General features: G+C 46.3%; 1 protein-coding gene across 2 annotated transcripts in view; it reads right to left on the reverse strand.

Moving 5' to 3' along the window:
* Positions 1 to 8,503, reverse strand: part of TBC1D10A (TBC1 domain family member 10A) — a 470,628-nt gene extending 462,125 nt beyond the window's left edge. For both annotated transcript variants that reach the window (XR_010068738.1, XM_063315378.1), the window contains exon 1: positions 8,322 to 8,503. Coding sequence is in view for 1 of the 2 variants with exons in the window: in XM_063315378.1 (XP_063171448.1) it covers positions 8,322 to 8,482 (161 nt within the window). In the remaining variant the exon portion in view is untranslated. The remainder of the gene's footprint in view (positions 1 to 8,321) is intronic.
* Between the last annotated feature and the right edge of the window lie 7,010 nt (positions 8,504 to 15,513).

Genomic DNA, 15,513 nt, shown 5'->3' on the forward strand with positions numbered 1-15,513 from the left:
ACTTATGATGGCACTGAAAAATCCGACTTGCGACTGGTCCTCACACTTACGACTATCAGTGTCTCCACAGCCACATGATTGCGATTCAGGCACTTGGCAAGCGGTTCACATTTATGACTGTCACAGCATCCTGCGGGTATATGATCACCATTTTTGACCTTCCCAGCCAGCTTCCAGCAAGCAAAATCAACAGGGATCGCATGATTCATTTAATGACCATGTGGCTTGCTTAACGACCATGTGGTTCACTTAACAGCCACCACAAAAAAGGTCAAAAAATCAGGTTGGATTCGCTTAATGAATGCTTTGCTTAGCAACCGAAATTCCTGTCCCAATTGTGGTCATTAAGCCAGGACTACCTGTACAAGCCTTTGGTGATGGGTTCTCTGGCACCAGAAAATCTAGAGTGCCTTTGGCCAGTCAGTTTTGCAAACTAGCTCCTAGTAGTCAACCACTGCTGATCTCATACCCTCTGGAACAAGGGGAAAAAAAGAAAGCAAGCTTGTCTGCTATATTTCAAATGGATTTGACCTTTCATCGTTCATTTGCCTGATTTCATTATTTCAGTATTAAAACAGCACCAAGGCTGCAATTGAAGGATTACAGCCAAAGTACTACGCATAAAGTTCCAGACATTTATGGGCCTATTCTAATATAACCGATGTTAATGCTTTTGCCTGCCGGTAATTATGAACTGGCTCTACTACAAAACTTTAGCACTCAGTTTTACACGCTGATCGTTGTTCTGCCTCTTGTGCGCTGCTGGACTAGCCACACAATACATTCTTTGTTTGTTTTTTTAAAGACACCAATCACATAGCTTACTTCTTTGGACAAAAGTTCAGAGTTGAAAAGCAGAGTGTTCTTCCCAATTTTTTTATCTAGGGCATCTTCTTGCAATTAAACCCCAATTCCATTAACATCCTCTGTCCTCTTCAGCATGATTTAAAAAAACCAGACGGCATATTAATATAGCCTTAAACAGAAGGTGTCCCACTTCTTAGTTTTAAGCCTCTATTCGGCCCCCCACCCCCCCACCCAGATGCCCAACTGTCACAATCCTTTAAAAGATTGTGTGTGTGTGTTTTTTTCTAGCTGCTGATATGGAACAGAGGACGACAGGCTGCTGATAAATCCCATTTAAAAACATGTTATTTGCATGAAAAACTATACATCTGTGCCCAGGACAGATCCCAGAGGTAATAATTAAAATGACAGATGTCCAGAAGCTGAAATCTCTCTCGCTGTGTTTGCCTCCGGGCACCAAGGAATGGAAGCAAGGGGGTATACTCCACCCTGAAATACTGAGATCTCAAAACCAGGGCTTGTATCTTTTCTAAACAACCATTCATGAGCAATTAACCGACCTGGAGGCTTTGCAAGAAACATGGTCTACTTTCCGTTATGACCAGGAAGAGCTTCACTTCCATATTCTCAGTTCTATTACAATGGGGATTTGTATAAACTCCTAATAGCTTTTCTACTGGCGCCTTGTAAAGTGATGACTAGAAAGGGGTTCAAAAAGAAAAACTGGCTAGCTGCAGACGCTCATCCACCTGCTTGGATGGGAACTGCAGAAAGCCTGTTTGAATGCTTTTTTTTTTTAAAGAGTAGAGCAGTGTTTCTCAACCTCAGCTACTTTAAGATGTGTGGACTTCAACTCCCAGAATTCCCCAACCAGCATGGCTGGCTGGGGAACTCTGGGAGTTGAAGTCCGTGCATCTTAAAGTGGCCAAGGTTGAGAAACACTGGCTTAAAGCATTGGGTAAACCAACCCACTGAGCTCTACAACCGCAGAGCCTGTTCCCTAGAGAAACCAGACCCTGGGGAATTCTGGGAGTTGAAGTCCACACATCTTAAAGTTGCCATGGTTGAGAAACACTGAAGTAGAGCATTGAGGTTTTAGGGCTGTGTCTTTGTTCACCTCTTCTGATCTCCCCCTCAAGGTTATACGGCCATTGCAAGGCGCTATGTGGTTTTAGATTCAAGGCTACTGTAGCGCTTCTCTACAAAAAATATATATATCCTGGACTTTTTTTTCCCCTGCAGCAAGACCAAAACATGGATTAGGAAGGCCGCCCGTCACTTTTTCTCTTCCTTAATCCTGCCTCGTGTCCATGCATTCCAGCTGATGAGGTCTTCCAAACTCCAGGCGCCCACGCAAGCAAGATTTACTTGGCCTCCACCACAACGGCCTATGTTCTTCCCTAATCTTTTGTTTTGCTGGCTCTCTGGCCCTCGTGTCACTATCTTTCCTGGAAACAGAGTACACCGGAGCCAAACAGGTAATGGATCCCTTCCGGTTTACAGACACGATGCCGCAGCTGTAACATTCTGGTCCGCAGGGTCCTGGACATGCGGGAAAAGGCAAAATGCTGCTGGGTGCATGGGAATGCAAACTGAACTAATTAAGATAATGAGAAATACTGAATTTCTCTTGGGCAGGAGAGAAGCGCTGCTCAACAACCAGGCTGTGCATGGACAAGAGCCATCAGGGCTTTAAGCTTCTAACTACTGAAGCCCATTCAAAAGAAAGAAATTTAGCTGTTGACCGGAGAAGCCGTTTGGAGCCCAGCTTTGCAACTCCATCCACTTGTGTTTGCTTGCTTTCAAGGCCTGTGTTTGCAACTACAGTGGCCAGAAACAGGGTTTTTCTATTATTTGATGGAAGAGAGGGGCCACTCTGTATCCTGGATATGGAGTTTGTTAGGGAAACGGCCATATACCAGTTAGCCTTTAAAACTAAACTCTAATTTCAGCTGAGCTGTTGCCTTGTCAGCACTCAGACTTTAGAACGAAACACTATTACTCTCTTAGTGTGAAAAAAATATTTCTTTTTTGTCCCCAGGCCGTTTAACTGAAGGGAGCGCTACAAAAAAGCTTGAATTTTGTCAACATCTTGCTAGCAGGTAAGGAACTTTCAGAGACGGAAAAAGCCCCGAAGACAGAATGAAAACACACAACCTTTAATCAAACTCTGATAACACAGAGGCTCACAAAAATGCCGGCACCTGGGCGGCTTAATAAAGGCTTCAAAAACATTTGAGAAGGGAGTGTAAAAGCCAAGGTTAAAGTGGAAAACAATATTATTTCACCTGAATAGCACTTTAACGTGCTTTGAAAAAACCATCTTGCCCAACCAGGAAAAAGCACTCTGTTATTTTCCTTTCTGAAACGTAAATTAGGATTGCATTATTCAAGAGTTAGGACAGGACACTAAAAAGAGTTTGGGTTAGGCCAAGAATTCCAGGCTAACATTATTATTATTAGATTGTTACCACAGAGACAGATAGAGAGTGAGTCAACCCAAGGCAGCAAACATACCTCCTAGTTTCTCCACAACAACAACCCTGTGAGGTGAGTTGGGCTGTGAGAAAATGACTGGCCCAAAGCCACCCAGCTGGCTTTCATGCCTAAGGGAGGCCTAGAACTCACATTATGCATATAACTGCCTTTGTTTCTGTTTCAACATGCCCAAAACTTTCATTTTCTAAGGGACATTTTAACCCACAGACAGCGCTTCAGTTAACACTATGTAATACTGCAGGGCAAACAAGGGACATTGAAAGAGAGGAAGTTTGGGGACACAACCAGACTCCAACGCTGTGATGTTTTTAAACAGGTCTCCACAGGAGCTGCAGGCCCATCGTGGAATTATGATGCATTCTAAACCCAGGATGATGCTATTGCTTAGGTAAGCTAATGAAAGAACAGACTGGGGAATTCATCCAAAATGGTGGATGAAAGTTGGAATCACTGCTGGTCCAACTTCATAATTCAAAGTTGCAAAGGACAACGGGCTCTCTTGACTTTTTTTTCTGGTTGAAATCTGGACAGTCAAGCTTCAGAATGTTATTCCGGTCTTTGACAGCATAAGATAAAATTTTCATCGCTATTACTAAAAATCAGCATAAACGTACCGTCTCTGTAATAAAAAATAAAAGGAGAAATACAATTCAGAATGTAAGAATAAGGAGAAACCTCAAGAAACTATTTAATCTTTTTAACTAGCAATAGCAAGTACTCAATTAGCCACTACCAACAGTAAAACTGCCAAGTAGAAATAGGATGAGGTGGAACCTTTTAGCAATAGGCATACAAGTAGAATACATCTGGATGTCTATATAATGGCAGAGAACTTAGTGTTTAGTAATGCTTTATGGGTCTTATACAATGTTCAACTTTACAATTCTTATAAAGCAATTATAGTAATACACACACACACACACGTATGTTTGCATGTACAAAAAATTGGCTTGAATAACTCGGTATTCCAATCCAAAGTGGAAACTCCTGGATATCCTTTGTGTAACAACACAATCACCCAGCAAGGGAGTTCTTATAGACGTGACGAAGAAACAGTCCTTCGCTCTTGCACATACCAGTTATTCCTCCTTCGTGTTGAAACCTCTTATGCTGGAAAAACCTCCCACAGATTTTTAGGTTGGCTCTGAGTCTCTCAAGACTGCCCTAAATGTAGTATAAACCCTGATCAGCCAGAAATACTCTCTCTTCCCACCCAAACTGCTCCAAAGGGGCGAGCACTTAAATCTCGGTAAATCTCAGACTTTTCAGTCCAGTTCAGTTCTCTTCCTATAGGTACCAGATTTATTCCTATTACTTCAAATAACAGCTTTAATTCAATTATTGATCCAGCCCGGGTCCCCACAGCACCATTTTTCTTGCTCGATTCAGCCTGCCCTGTGCCATCCCTGAAAGGTTTGTACCCTAGACAGGTGCCTTTTCCAACTAAGACATCTTCACTGCCTTTCCACCAGGAACAAGGCACCGTCATTTCACATTGCCAGCCAAAGAACAACCCCCCCCCCCCAGCTATTCTTGCACTATGATTCTTTGGTGGAAACCAAGAGAAACAGCAGGGCAGTGCAAGCCCTTTTTAATTAGCGGTAACGTTTCATAGGCCAGTTGCGGAGGGAGGGGTCAGAAGGGATGAGAGAACACTTCTTCCTTTAGGCCTCACCCAGACTGTGTCATCTGATTATGAGCTGAGTTGCTGAGTTGTTTTGCAGAATCGTTGCTCCCGTGCCTTTAAACCCTAGGGCAGAAACGATGCTCCCCACAGCGAACAAGAACTGGGTTAAGTTCCAAGAGGGCCCTGAACTTCCCCTCAAGGCAATGCCTCACCCATTCTGGGAAAGTGCTCGCAATTTTTAATCAACCCACTATATTGTTAGATCCATTCATTCCCTTGCTCCTTTCCAGAGCTGTGAATCAGTCTTGCCAATTTCACTTCTCCCTTCTGGAGGCAAAAGGACTGAAATTGACAGGGCAGGTTTCTGTACCAGCAAATTTCTGTAGAGCAGGGTTTCTCAACCTTGGCAGCTTTAAGACATTTGGACTTCAACTCCCAGAATTCCCCAGCCAGCCTGCTTTAAAGGTGTGTGGATTTCAGCTCCCAGAATTCCCCAGCCAGCATGGGGAATTCTGGGAGCTGAAGTCCACAAAGTTGCCGTTTCAGAAATGCTGCTTTAGAGCAAGCCAGCTCCCTCCTGCCTTCCAATTTGAGGTATCCCACTTCACTTCATACCATTCTTTTTCTCTTCCTCTTCAATTTCTTTGAGTTAGACAAAACTTTTGCCTTGCCCTGAAAGTGCCTCCAGGTTACCTTTGATGTTTTTTTTAAGCCTTCTTCACTTCACAATGGAAAATGGCTGCTTTCTCAACACAACCTGCTCCTGTCCTGAAAAGCAACATTAACAACACACACACAGAAACAACAGCAGGAGCACAAGAACACCAACTTTCCCTTTCACAGGGAAACAGCAGACAGGGAGCAAAAATCACCTTATTCCGTTATCAAGCAGGGAAGCAATTCTAAACTCACAGAATGCCTTAATCCTCCACTCCAACAGCAAGCCACAAACGATTAACCCCCACAGGCACAGCCTGGCAAACCAGAGAGCTGATTTTAAACGCGGGGGGGGCTTGAAAGAAAGTTTAATGCACAAGTGTTTTGCACAATCACACAAGAGCTCGACCAGAACTGGTATACCGAGTTGCTAACGTGACCAATCTTTAAAAAAAAAAAAAAGAACTACCCCATATATGTCAGTGGAATATTAGTCATTTCTCACACCTGCCTCTACCTCAGTGTTTCTCAACCTTGGAAACTTTAAGATGCGTGGACTTCAACTCCTTAAAGCTGAAGTTTTTTTTCTTTAAAAAACTGATTTTTAAAAAAAATAATAAAAAAAATGAATTTTTAAATCATTGAAAATTGAAAATTGAAAAATTAAAAAATTGAAGTTTTTTTTCTTAAAGTTCCCAAGGTTGAGAAACACTGTTAGTATAGATACCTCATCCCAGCCTCTGTTCAAGGGGATTTGGTACTGCCAAACACTAGGCTACAGAACCATTTTCTCAAGAGTAAGCCGTCTCTTTTTAGAACAGAAAGGCTGGAAAAGAAACACAAAGCATTAAGGCCCACTTCTTCGCTGGGCCACAGTGATATCTGCTTGAAAATCACTGCCTGCAAACTAAGGTTAGTCCCAAAGTGAAGACTTGTTCAAAAGATTTTCAGTGAGTTTCATAAATCAGCAAGCAGTTAAAACTGAGCACCTCACTCTGTCCCATAATCACCCACCCACCCAGAAATAAAACCTTGCTAAGCAATTGGGTCATCTACTGAGTTCTCCCTCCCTACCCTGAGCCAACCCCAGGAGACACAATTCAGCCCACAAGGACGGCTTTACTAAAAGCTTGCTGTCTTGGAAAACTAACTTTGTTTTCTCTCTCTTTTATTTGCTACTTATTTGTTTAGATTTTTGTTTTCCCTTTTGTATTCTTCAGTTTTTTAATTTTAAAAACTTGGATTGTTTCATGTATATTTTATACACTAGCTAAAGAATTTCACATTAGTGGAGTGGTTAGAGATGAACAAACAGACCAACTTTGGAAAGGGTAAAGGAGAAGACAGATTATAGTCCCACTGACTGCCTGGGCATAGTTGCTGTTAACCAGGTTACTGAATTAACCCATTTGCACAATACATTGAGCCTACTGAGTTTAGTAACAGCAACCCAACATCCCCCACTTTTCTTAATTTCAGGAGAGAGCAAAGAGCTTTAGTCAGGCTCAGAAACTGCGGCATACAAGGTTTGAAAAGGACAATACACCTGAGCATGTGAAGAGTGGCTTCCCCCTACATCAAGGCTCTGGCATACTCCAGAAAGGAAGCTGGGAGGGGGTTTTGTCCATCTTGGGTAGCAGTTCTGGGCAAACTCAAGGCCTTCAGCCATGTCTGGACAGGAACAATCCCAAATAAAAGGCAGAAAAGCCTCTCTGCCAGGGGGAAAGGGGCCTTCCACCCCACCCAGCTGGCATGAAGAGGCGATCCCTGTTTTACCCCCAGCCCAATGGTTCACCATCTGCCCCTCCCCCGCGCAAAATCAGGCTATGGCAACGGGGGGCCTCTCGAGGTCCTGGGTTCAGCTCCTGCTGCAGCTTTATTAAGGCGATTTCAAGAGCAGCCTCTTCGGAGGAGCCCCGCGCTGAGCTGCGGCCCTGAAACCAACGATGCCCCAAGCAAGCCACGCAACCGTTAAAACCAGTCTGTTGAAGACAAGCGACAAGCAGGATGACGGGCAACCCCAGAGGAAGCCGGAGCGTCTCTCCGGCCAGAGGAAGGCGGCTCAGCTCGCTCTGAAAAACGGGGCCAAAGTCCATGGCGAGAGGGCCCTCTTGACCCTTGACGCTCTCCTGCAGGAGGGCTCCTGCCCTAGCGGGAGGGGCCCTTCTGCCACGCCCCCATCCGGACCTCCGGGATGCCCCCCTTTCGATAAGAGCATTGCTTGGGGCGAGAAGCCCACTCACTCCATCCCCCCCGGCAAGAGCCCTCTACCCACAAATCTAGCCCCCCCATAACAGCACCCCTGCCCGCCCCAAGCGTCCCACCCCTCCCTGTCTGGCAACAGCGCCCCTGCCCACAGCGAGAGCGCTAAACTACCACACCCATAACAGTAACCCTGCCCGTGGCAAGAGCACCGCTCCATTTCCCTCCCAGCAAGAGCGCCCCTGCCCACGGCAAGAGTGCCCGTCCACCCGCCCCAAGAGCACCTCTGCCCGCGGCAAGAGTTCCCCACCCCGCCGAGCACCCCTGCTGATGGCCAGAGTGCGACCACTCCACCCCCCGCAGTACTCCTGCCCATGGCAGGAGTGCCTCTCCACGCACACCCCACAAAAGCGCCCCGCCCGTGGCAAGGGCACCGCTCCTCCACCCCGAGGGGCAGGACCCCGGCCCATGGCACGGGCGCCCCCAGCAACGCTGCCGGCAAGGGCGCGGCTCCCTCCCCGCCACTCACGGCGCCTCCGGCGGGTCGCCCGCGTCGTGCCCGTCGGCCACCAGGAAGCCGAACTTGTCGATGCGCCGCTCGCCGTCGCCGCCCTCCTGCTCCGGCTCCGGCTCGGCCGCGTCGTCGTCGTCCTGGGCGGCCAGCGGGGCGCGGGGCTCCGGCGAGCCCATCCCGTCGGCGCGGAGCCTGCCGCCGCCGCCGCCGCGGCTCTGGGCCATCGCCGGCGCCGCCCGCTCAGCGACTGCGGCGGCGGGGCGGCCGCGCCCATTGGCTGAATCGCCGCCACGCCCGCCCCCCGCCGCGAACATTGGCCGAGCCGCTCCGGCGGCCGCCGCGTCCTAGGTCGCCCGCGCTGCCAATCCGGCGCTTCGTCCCACCCCTCGCTGAATGGCGGGGACCGCCAGCCAATGGCGCGTTCTCTCCTCCGCCCCTCCCCGTCTGGAACTTCTGGAGTGCGCAAAGTTGGGAGAAAGTGTCTGAATTCGCAGGCGGGGCTCAACTAGCCTCGCCTTAACCATGGCTTACTGACTAAACCTCAGCGAGCCATGAACCGCCGTTAATCAGCCGTAATGTCCCATTCCCACAACCAGCCAAAGCAAACCAGCCAAATTGCAGGTCCAGTGGGGCGCCTGCTTCATGGGAAACCTGATACACCCTGTTGGCTTAACCGTGATTTATCAAAAAAGCCAACTCTGCACCAGGCTCCCATGGGGTTGGTGAGCTTGTAACTAATTGTGTCATCGGAACCCATGGCTCTGTGCCGCAGGTTTCATTAGCCACGTTCTTACAAACCAAGGTTAACTAAACCGGGTTTTCAGAATTAACCTTGCATTATCTGGGATGTGGAGCACACAACACTTCTGAAAAAAATACATGTAATCTTAAGGAATTTCTGTAATAGTTGAGTTTCTTTAGTTTCATTATCAATAGAGACAGAGAAACTTAATGTTCACACAACAGCTTAACCCACAGACAGGCCACCAGATTTTAACGCTTGTGCTATCTACAATTTATTTATTATCTTAATTTATATAGCCACCTATCTCCCAATGGCGACTCTGGGCAACGCACATAAGGTTAAAACCAGTTTGCCACCTAGAGTTATTTATAAAAAGTAATAAAAGGCAGGATAGAAAATAAATAAATAAACATACATACACACGTACATGATAAGAAAATAAGAAAAGTAATGATGGCTGAAAACAAACCCAACTTCATTTATAAACAAGACAAACTCACAGTGATGGGTTCACCTACCCTCCAGACCCCATGTCCAAGGGTTAGATTATGGTTCACTCTGTGAATCCAGAAACCCAACAAAGGTGGTTCTGTAAATCACAGTTAGGTTAACCAGGAGTAGACTTAATAATAACATTCCTTCTATCTCAAGATGCTTTTAGCTTATCTCAAAAGCTTATCCATTTTGTCTAAGACTGATGGCATAAATCAGTGTTTTTCAAAGCTGGCAAATTGAAGACATGTGGACTTCAACTCCCAGAATTCCCCATCCAGGCTGAGGAATTCTGGGAGTGGAAGTCCACAGTCTTCAAGTTGCCAGCTTTGAAAAACGCTGACATAGATCAGCCTTGACTGTGCTGACAGTGCGTGATTGAAGATATCTGGAGGGTTTGTATTGAATTTATGATTGCAATTTATACTCTGCCCTTACACAGCACCACTCAAAGCAGCTAATAGTAAAATATGCATGAAGCAGTTAAAATCCAATAAAAAGACACAGGGAGAAACATTATGAATTGAACTCAAAAATCCTAATTGAAGAGAAAAGGCTTGACTCTGAATGGACACAGACAGAAATAGGAGCAATGTGCAAGGAAGTTCCTTTTGGGGCTTCCTTTTATGGGGCAGGCAGAAATTTTGGGGGTGCTTTTCATTCCAACCCAGGCTCTATCCTTCTTTAAAGAAATGGCTTTGCAATTTTTCAGAAGAAAAGCTTGCAGTTGCTGCCACCTACTGGCCAACAGAGTCCTGAAAACTTGCAAAAGTTATTTATTTATTTATTATTTTTATCCCACCTTTATTATTTTTATAAATAACTCAAGGCGGCGAACATACCTAGTACTCCTTCCTCCTCCTATTTTCCCCCACAACAACAACCCTGTGAGGTAGGTTGGGCTGAGAGAGAGGGACTGGCCCAAGGTCACCCAGCCAGACTACCAGCATACAAACCCAAGCGGTTGTTTGCATGCTACAAACAAGCTATTAGGTGTAAGGGTTGAGTCTGAATCAGACTCGGAAAACTAAACCTATGCTGAGTCAGGAAGGGAAAACAAAACTTATCAGGAAGGATTTGGGGAAATAGAAACCAGGAGTGACTCAGCAGAGCGGGAAGAATTGGGAGAGTCTGGGCAGAATTTGGAGGAAGGTTTGAATCCTCCAATCAGTGCTCGAGAGAGGAGAGCAGAGAAGTGCGCCAGGCAGAAGGCAGCCCGACTGGCTACGGAGGAGAAATGGCGTGAAAACGATGGGATAAGAAGGCACCAGTGCAAAGAGCAAGTTGCCGGAGCAAGCTGCCAGTGTTGGCGGAAGAGTCCTTGCCAGGAAATGGAGCCTCGCCTGTAGCCGACACGGAATCAGTGCCAGCTTCTCCTGCCTCTGAGGGTCCTCCTTCCTTACACCCTGATTCAGCCGAGGGGAGCCTTGCTCCCAGCTCCGAGCCTCATCTTGCCACTTTAGCCAGATCCCGCCCTGCCCCTAGATCCCAGCCGCATCTTGCCGCCCCAGTCAAGTTCCGTCCTGCCTCCAGTTCCAAGCCTCTTCCTGCCATCCCAGCCGGATCCTGCCGTGCCTCCAGATCCCAGCCACGTCTTGTCGCTCCGTCCAAGTCTAGCCTTGTTCCCAGCTCCAAGCCTTGTCTTGTCGCTCCAGCCGCGCCTCGTCTTGCCTCCCATTCTGAGCTGAGTCCTGCTGCTCCAGTCATGCCTAGCCTTGCCACTTCTGCCAGGCTTACTCTTGCCTCCAGTCCAGAGCCTCGTCTTGCTGTATTGCCACGAACTGGTTCTGCCTTTGATCCTGCAGACTTACCTTGTTGCCTTTCACTGGCTGCGTGGACTGGATTATCTAACTTACTAAGGACTGTCTTCTGATGTAAATAGTTGTTGAAAATAAAGAATTCCTTTTGTAATTCTGTCTGGCTGCCTCTTAGTCCAAACAGGACATTAGGACAGTGTTTTTCAAACTTGGCGTGCTTGCTGGGGAATTCTGGGAGTTGAAGTCGCCACATCTTAGAGTTGCCAAGTTAGAAAAACACTGATTTAGGATGTAGTGATGAGTAAAACATGGCTGCTAAACATGGGTAACCATTTCCTATAAACACAGCCCTTGTTCAGGTCCTTAACACACTATGCCACAAACAAACCACCTTTTGGCTTAGCACATTGGGTAGCCTGAGCATTTGATTGCCCAGATCCCAGCCAGATAGTAGGATTGCAAATTCCCTTCCAGAGTTAGCATATCAGCCCTTTAAGATAGACCAGATAAGGCAAACCACTGGAATTCATCTTTCTTGTTAGAGGCTAGAGTAACAGAATCTTGAAAGCATGATAGAAATTCTCTCTCTCTTCTTTGATACTAAAGAAGATCAAGGTGGGGCAGTCTTGAGTTTCTTCCTCACCTGCCCTCTCCCATCTATGCAGGTTAAGCTGATGTTTACAGAATGATGGTTGAATTCCTCCTTCAAGGCCCTCCCCAGACTTCTCTACATACAGAAGAGAAAGTTCCCCCTGCCTGGATGGCTTCTTTCCCCCTCCCTCCCCTGGGACTCCACCAGCAGCAGCGAACTACCCCAACTCCCATCAGTGATGGAAAGCAACAGTGGATCGATTTCTAGCTCTCTAGCCGCTATGCCAGCCTTCCAGAGTACTGTCTCCGGCACACGCATGAAATCCGCTATTCCCTCTGAATTCCCTTGATGAGTCCAGATGCACTCTGTGCCCATGCTCAATTAGCAGACGGGTCCCACTGGTGTCAGAGACTCACCCAGAGTGGATTCCACATCTAACTTAAAGCACTGAATTGGCAAGCCATTGTGTGTGGCCCCTTCCAACCACCACTGAAAATGTCTGGGTTGGTGCAATGTGTTTAACCATGGTTACGCCACCAGCTCACACAGATTCATGCCTTCTCAGGGGTGTCTGCAGAGAGGGGGTCCCAAAAGTCAAGTTGGTGGCCACATCCATACAATTGCCAACCCGCCCATTCGATCACATGGTTCTGGCCGGCCTCTTGACTTCTTTGACCCTGTGGACACCCTCCATGCTTTTGGCCATCTTTCCATTTTCATCTATAGCTTGGTTTATCCTGCCAACTCAAGCGGGGCTTGGAGGGTAATTAAAACAGGAGTCAGAGGTTGCCTTTTTGTGGACAAAGTTCAGTTTTAGCTGGCATGAGAACCCAGCTGATGGATTAGTTGATAGTGCGGAGTGTTGCACAAATCCAGAAATGTCACTTACCATGGTTTTGCTTGTAGCGTGACTACAGCACAGTCAGACAGAAGCCAGTCAAAAATTCTTTCTCAACTGGGTGCCCACCAGATGTGCAATGTAGTGGCTTAAGGTATTGGATGTGGACCAGAAGAGATCCACGTTCAAGTCCCCACTCAGCCACAGAGCTTCCTAGATGGCTTAGAGCCAGCCTACCTCACAGGGTTGTTGTTGGGGGGATAAAATTAGGTTAAAAATTAAAATCAGCACCTTCATTTTTCTGAAGAGGTTGGAACATCAATGGAACAAGACAGGTTTCTCTTACTTTGTGATATTGTGATTCCCCCATAGGAAATAAATTTGCATTACACCCCCCCCCATATAAAAGTAATAACTTGCCCAAGCAAAGTGGGAGCTCTACAAACTTTTCAATCCCCCAAGGGGACCAGGATCCACAGTCTTCCACAGTCCTAGAATAAAGTTACTATTCTAACTTTCCAGGAAAAATGAGGGATGAATGAAGAGGCAGATATTACACAGAAATTAACTGATGCTCATATTTGCATGGCCACAATAAACAGTTAATAAATGCATGAGAAGGGCAACCCATTTAGGGATCTGGTTTCCTAAAAGCCCTTTCAGATTACATCATCCACCTCACTTTGCTGTGGAGGGTTATATAAATCTTTTGGAAAGGCAAACCTCTAACAGCAAAATGGAGATGATTCAGTGCAGTGGGAAGCAGTGAGAAGCTGCTGGTTTTTCCAGCCAATTGTTTCTACGATAGGAGAAAGCACATTAATGCAACTTTCTTTGCAGATTGATTTATGAGACTGTCTTTTGGGGACTCCCAAAGAGCCTGTGTGGCTGAATCAGAATATTACAGCCTGGGCTGAGATTCTCTTTTCTCTGCACCAAAAGGACCCCAGTTCACCCAACCCAACCCAACCCAAACTTGGTGACCTCCAGACCCGCTGAGTTACAATTTCCATGATTTCTTGCCATAGCTTTATTGAACTGCCTTGCAGCTCTGTAGGTACAAAGGCAAGGCACAAGTCAAAGGAATAATTTGTAAGTATTATTTATCAGGAAATAATTCATCCTTAAATATTCTTCTTCTCCTCCACTTCCTCCTTCTCCCTCTTCTTCTCCTCTTCTTCTTCCCTCTTCTCAACCTCTCCTCCTTCTTCTCTTGTTGAATTTATACCACACCTTTCTGTTTCTGCAAACAAGGCAGCTGAGAGGAAGGGAGAGAGCAATACAGGTAGTCCTTGCTTAACAACCATTCGTTTTGTGATGATTCTGACTTACAACAGTGCTGAAAACCCGACTTGCGACTGGTTCTCACACTTATGATCATTGGTCACACGATCACGATTTGGGTGTTTGGCAACCAGTTCGCTTAACACCTGTGGCGATTCACTTAACAGCTGCCACAAAAAAGGTCATAAAATCGGGTTGGATTCACTTAATAACCACTTTGCTTAGCAACTGAAATTCAGGTCCCAATTGTGGTCGTTTAGCAAGGACTGTAACATCACTGCAATTACAATTAAAACTGAAAATCTTAGTATTACTATTTTTGCTTCCTTCCTGACCCTCCCCCTTGCTGTGAATGTAATATAGAAAGAGACAGAGGTAATCAACTTCGTAATTCATCCAAGTTACAAAGATGGGAACTGTTCCCTGCTCACAACTGGTTTCAGCTGGACCCCTTATAAACCTTGTGAAATAAATAAGTAACAGCAAAGCTGGACAGTGAGGGTAGAAGGAATAGATAACTAAATCAGGAATGCAGAGAAGCAAAGGAGAGGTTTGGGCACCTCTCCTTGAGGACCACAGAAAACGCAAACAGAATATTTTAAACCAGGGTTTCTCAATCTCAGCAACTTTAAGATGGGTGGATCAACTCCCAGAACTCCCTAGCCAGCATGCTGGTTTAAACTGTCAAAGAGATACATCTCTTTTAACTCCAAGGGAGGAACAAAGGATGAGAGTGTCCCACCCCCTTTGGCTCTGCCCCTTGACTCCCCTGACTATGATCTGCCTCATGCAGTCTATATTGAAGTAATACTGCCCTGAAAAAGGGTGCAGGAAAGATTCAAACTCTCTCTGCTAAAAAAAAATACTAGGTTGCACAGTTAACATAATTGTTTTTGTTTATCAATTGTTCTGACAATTTTATATCGTCAGACTTACATTCCACCCTTCATTCAAGGGCTCAAGACGGCATTCCACCTATAACCGCCCAGGCTCCCCCATGTGGGGGAGATGGGTGGTCATAAAAATACGATAAATAAATAAAAATAAAAATAAATATTTTCATCATCACCACCACAACCCTGTGAGGTAGGCAGGACTGAAGGAGAGGGTCACCCAATTAGCTTCTGTGGCTGAGTGGGGACTTGAACCCAGGTCTCCCCAGTCCAACTCCTTCGCTACCTCACCATTGACATGCCTCAGGAGAATTCCCAGCCACCAGGAACATCTGTGCAGCTTCCACAGGGCGTGTGACATCTGTGTCATTCGCACAGCAGGATCATGACGTGTGTGATGTCACCGTGGTTTCTACCAGATGACAAGGCCACCCTTTCTGGGAGCTTCAGGCCAACATCTCTGAAGTTTCCAAAGTGATTAGCTTGTAGGCTAAGTCAACTAGCATCTAGGCTAGGTTCCCCAACATCTATATACTGCTAAAACTCTGGTGTCTGTTTGATACTTTGTAACCTTTAACTGGGTGAAACGGTGTGTCATAGGCCAAC

The sequence above is a fragment of the Candoia aspera genome, chromosome 15 (assembly GCF_035149785.1).
Source record: "Candoia aspera isolate rCanAsp1 chromosome 15, rCanAsp1.hap2, whole genome shotgun sequence".
In the NCBI taxonomy this organism is placed as follows: domain Eukaryota; kingdom Metazoa; phylum Chordata; class Lepidosauria; order Squamata; family Boidae; genus Candoia; species Candoia aspera.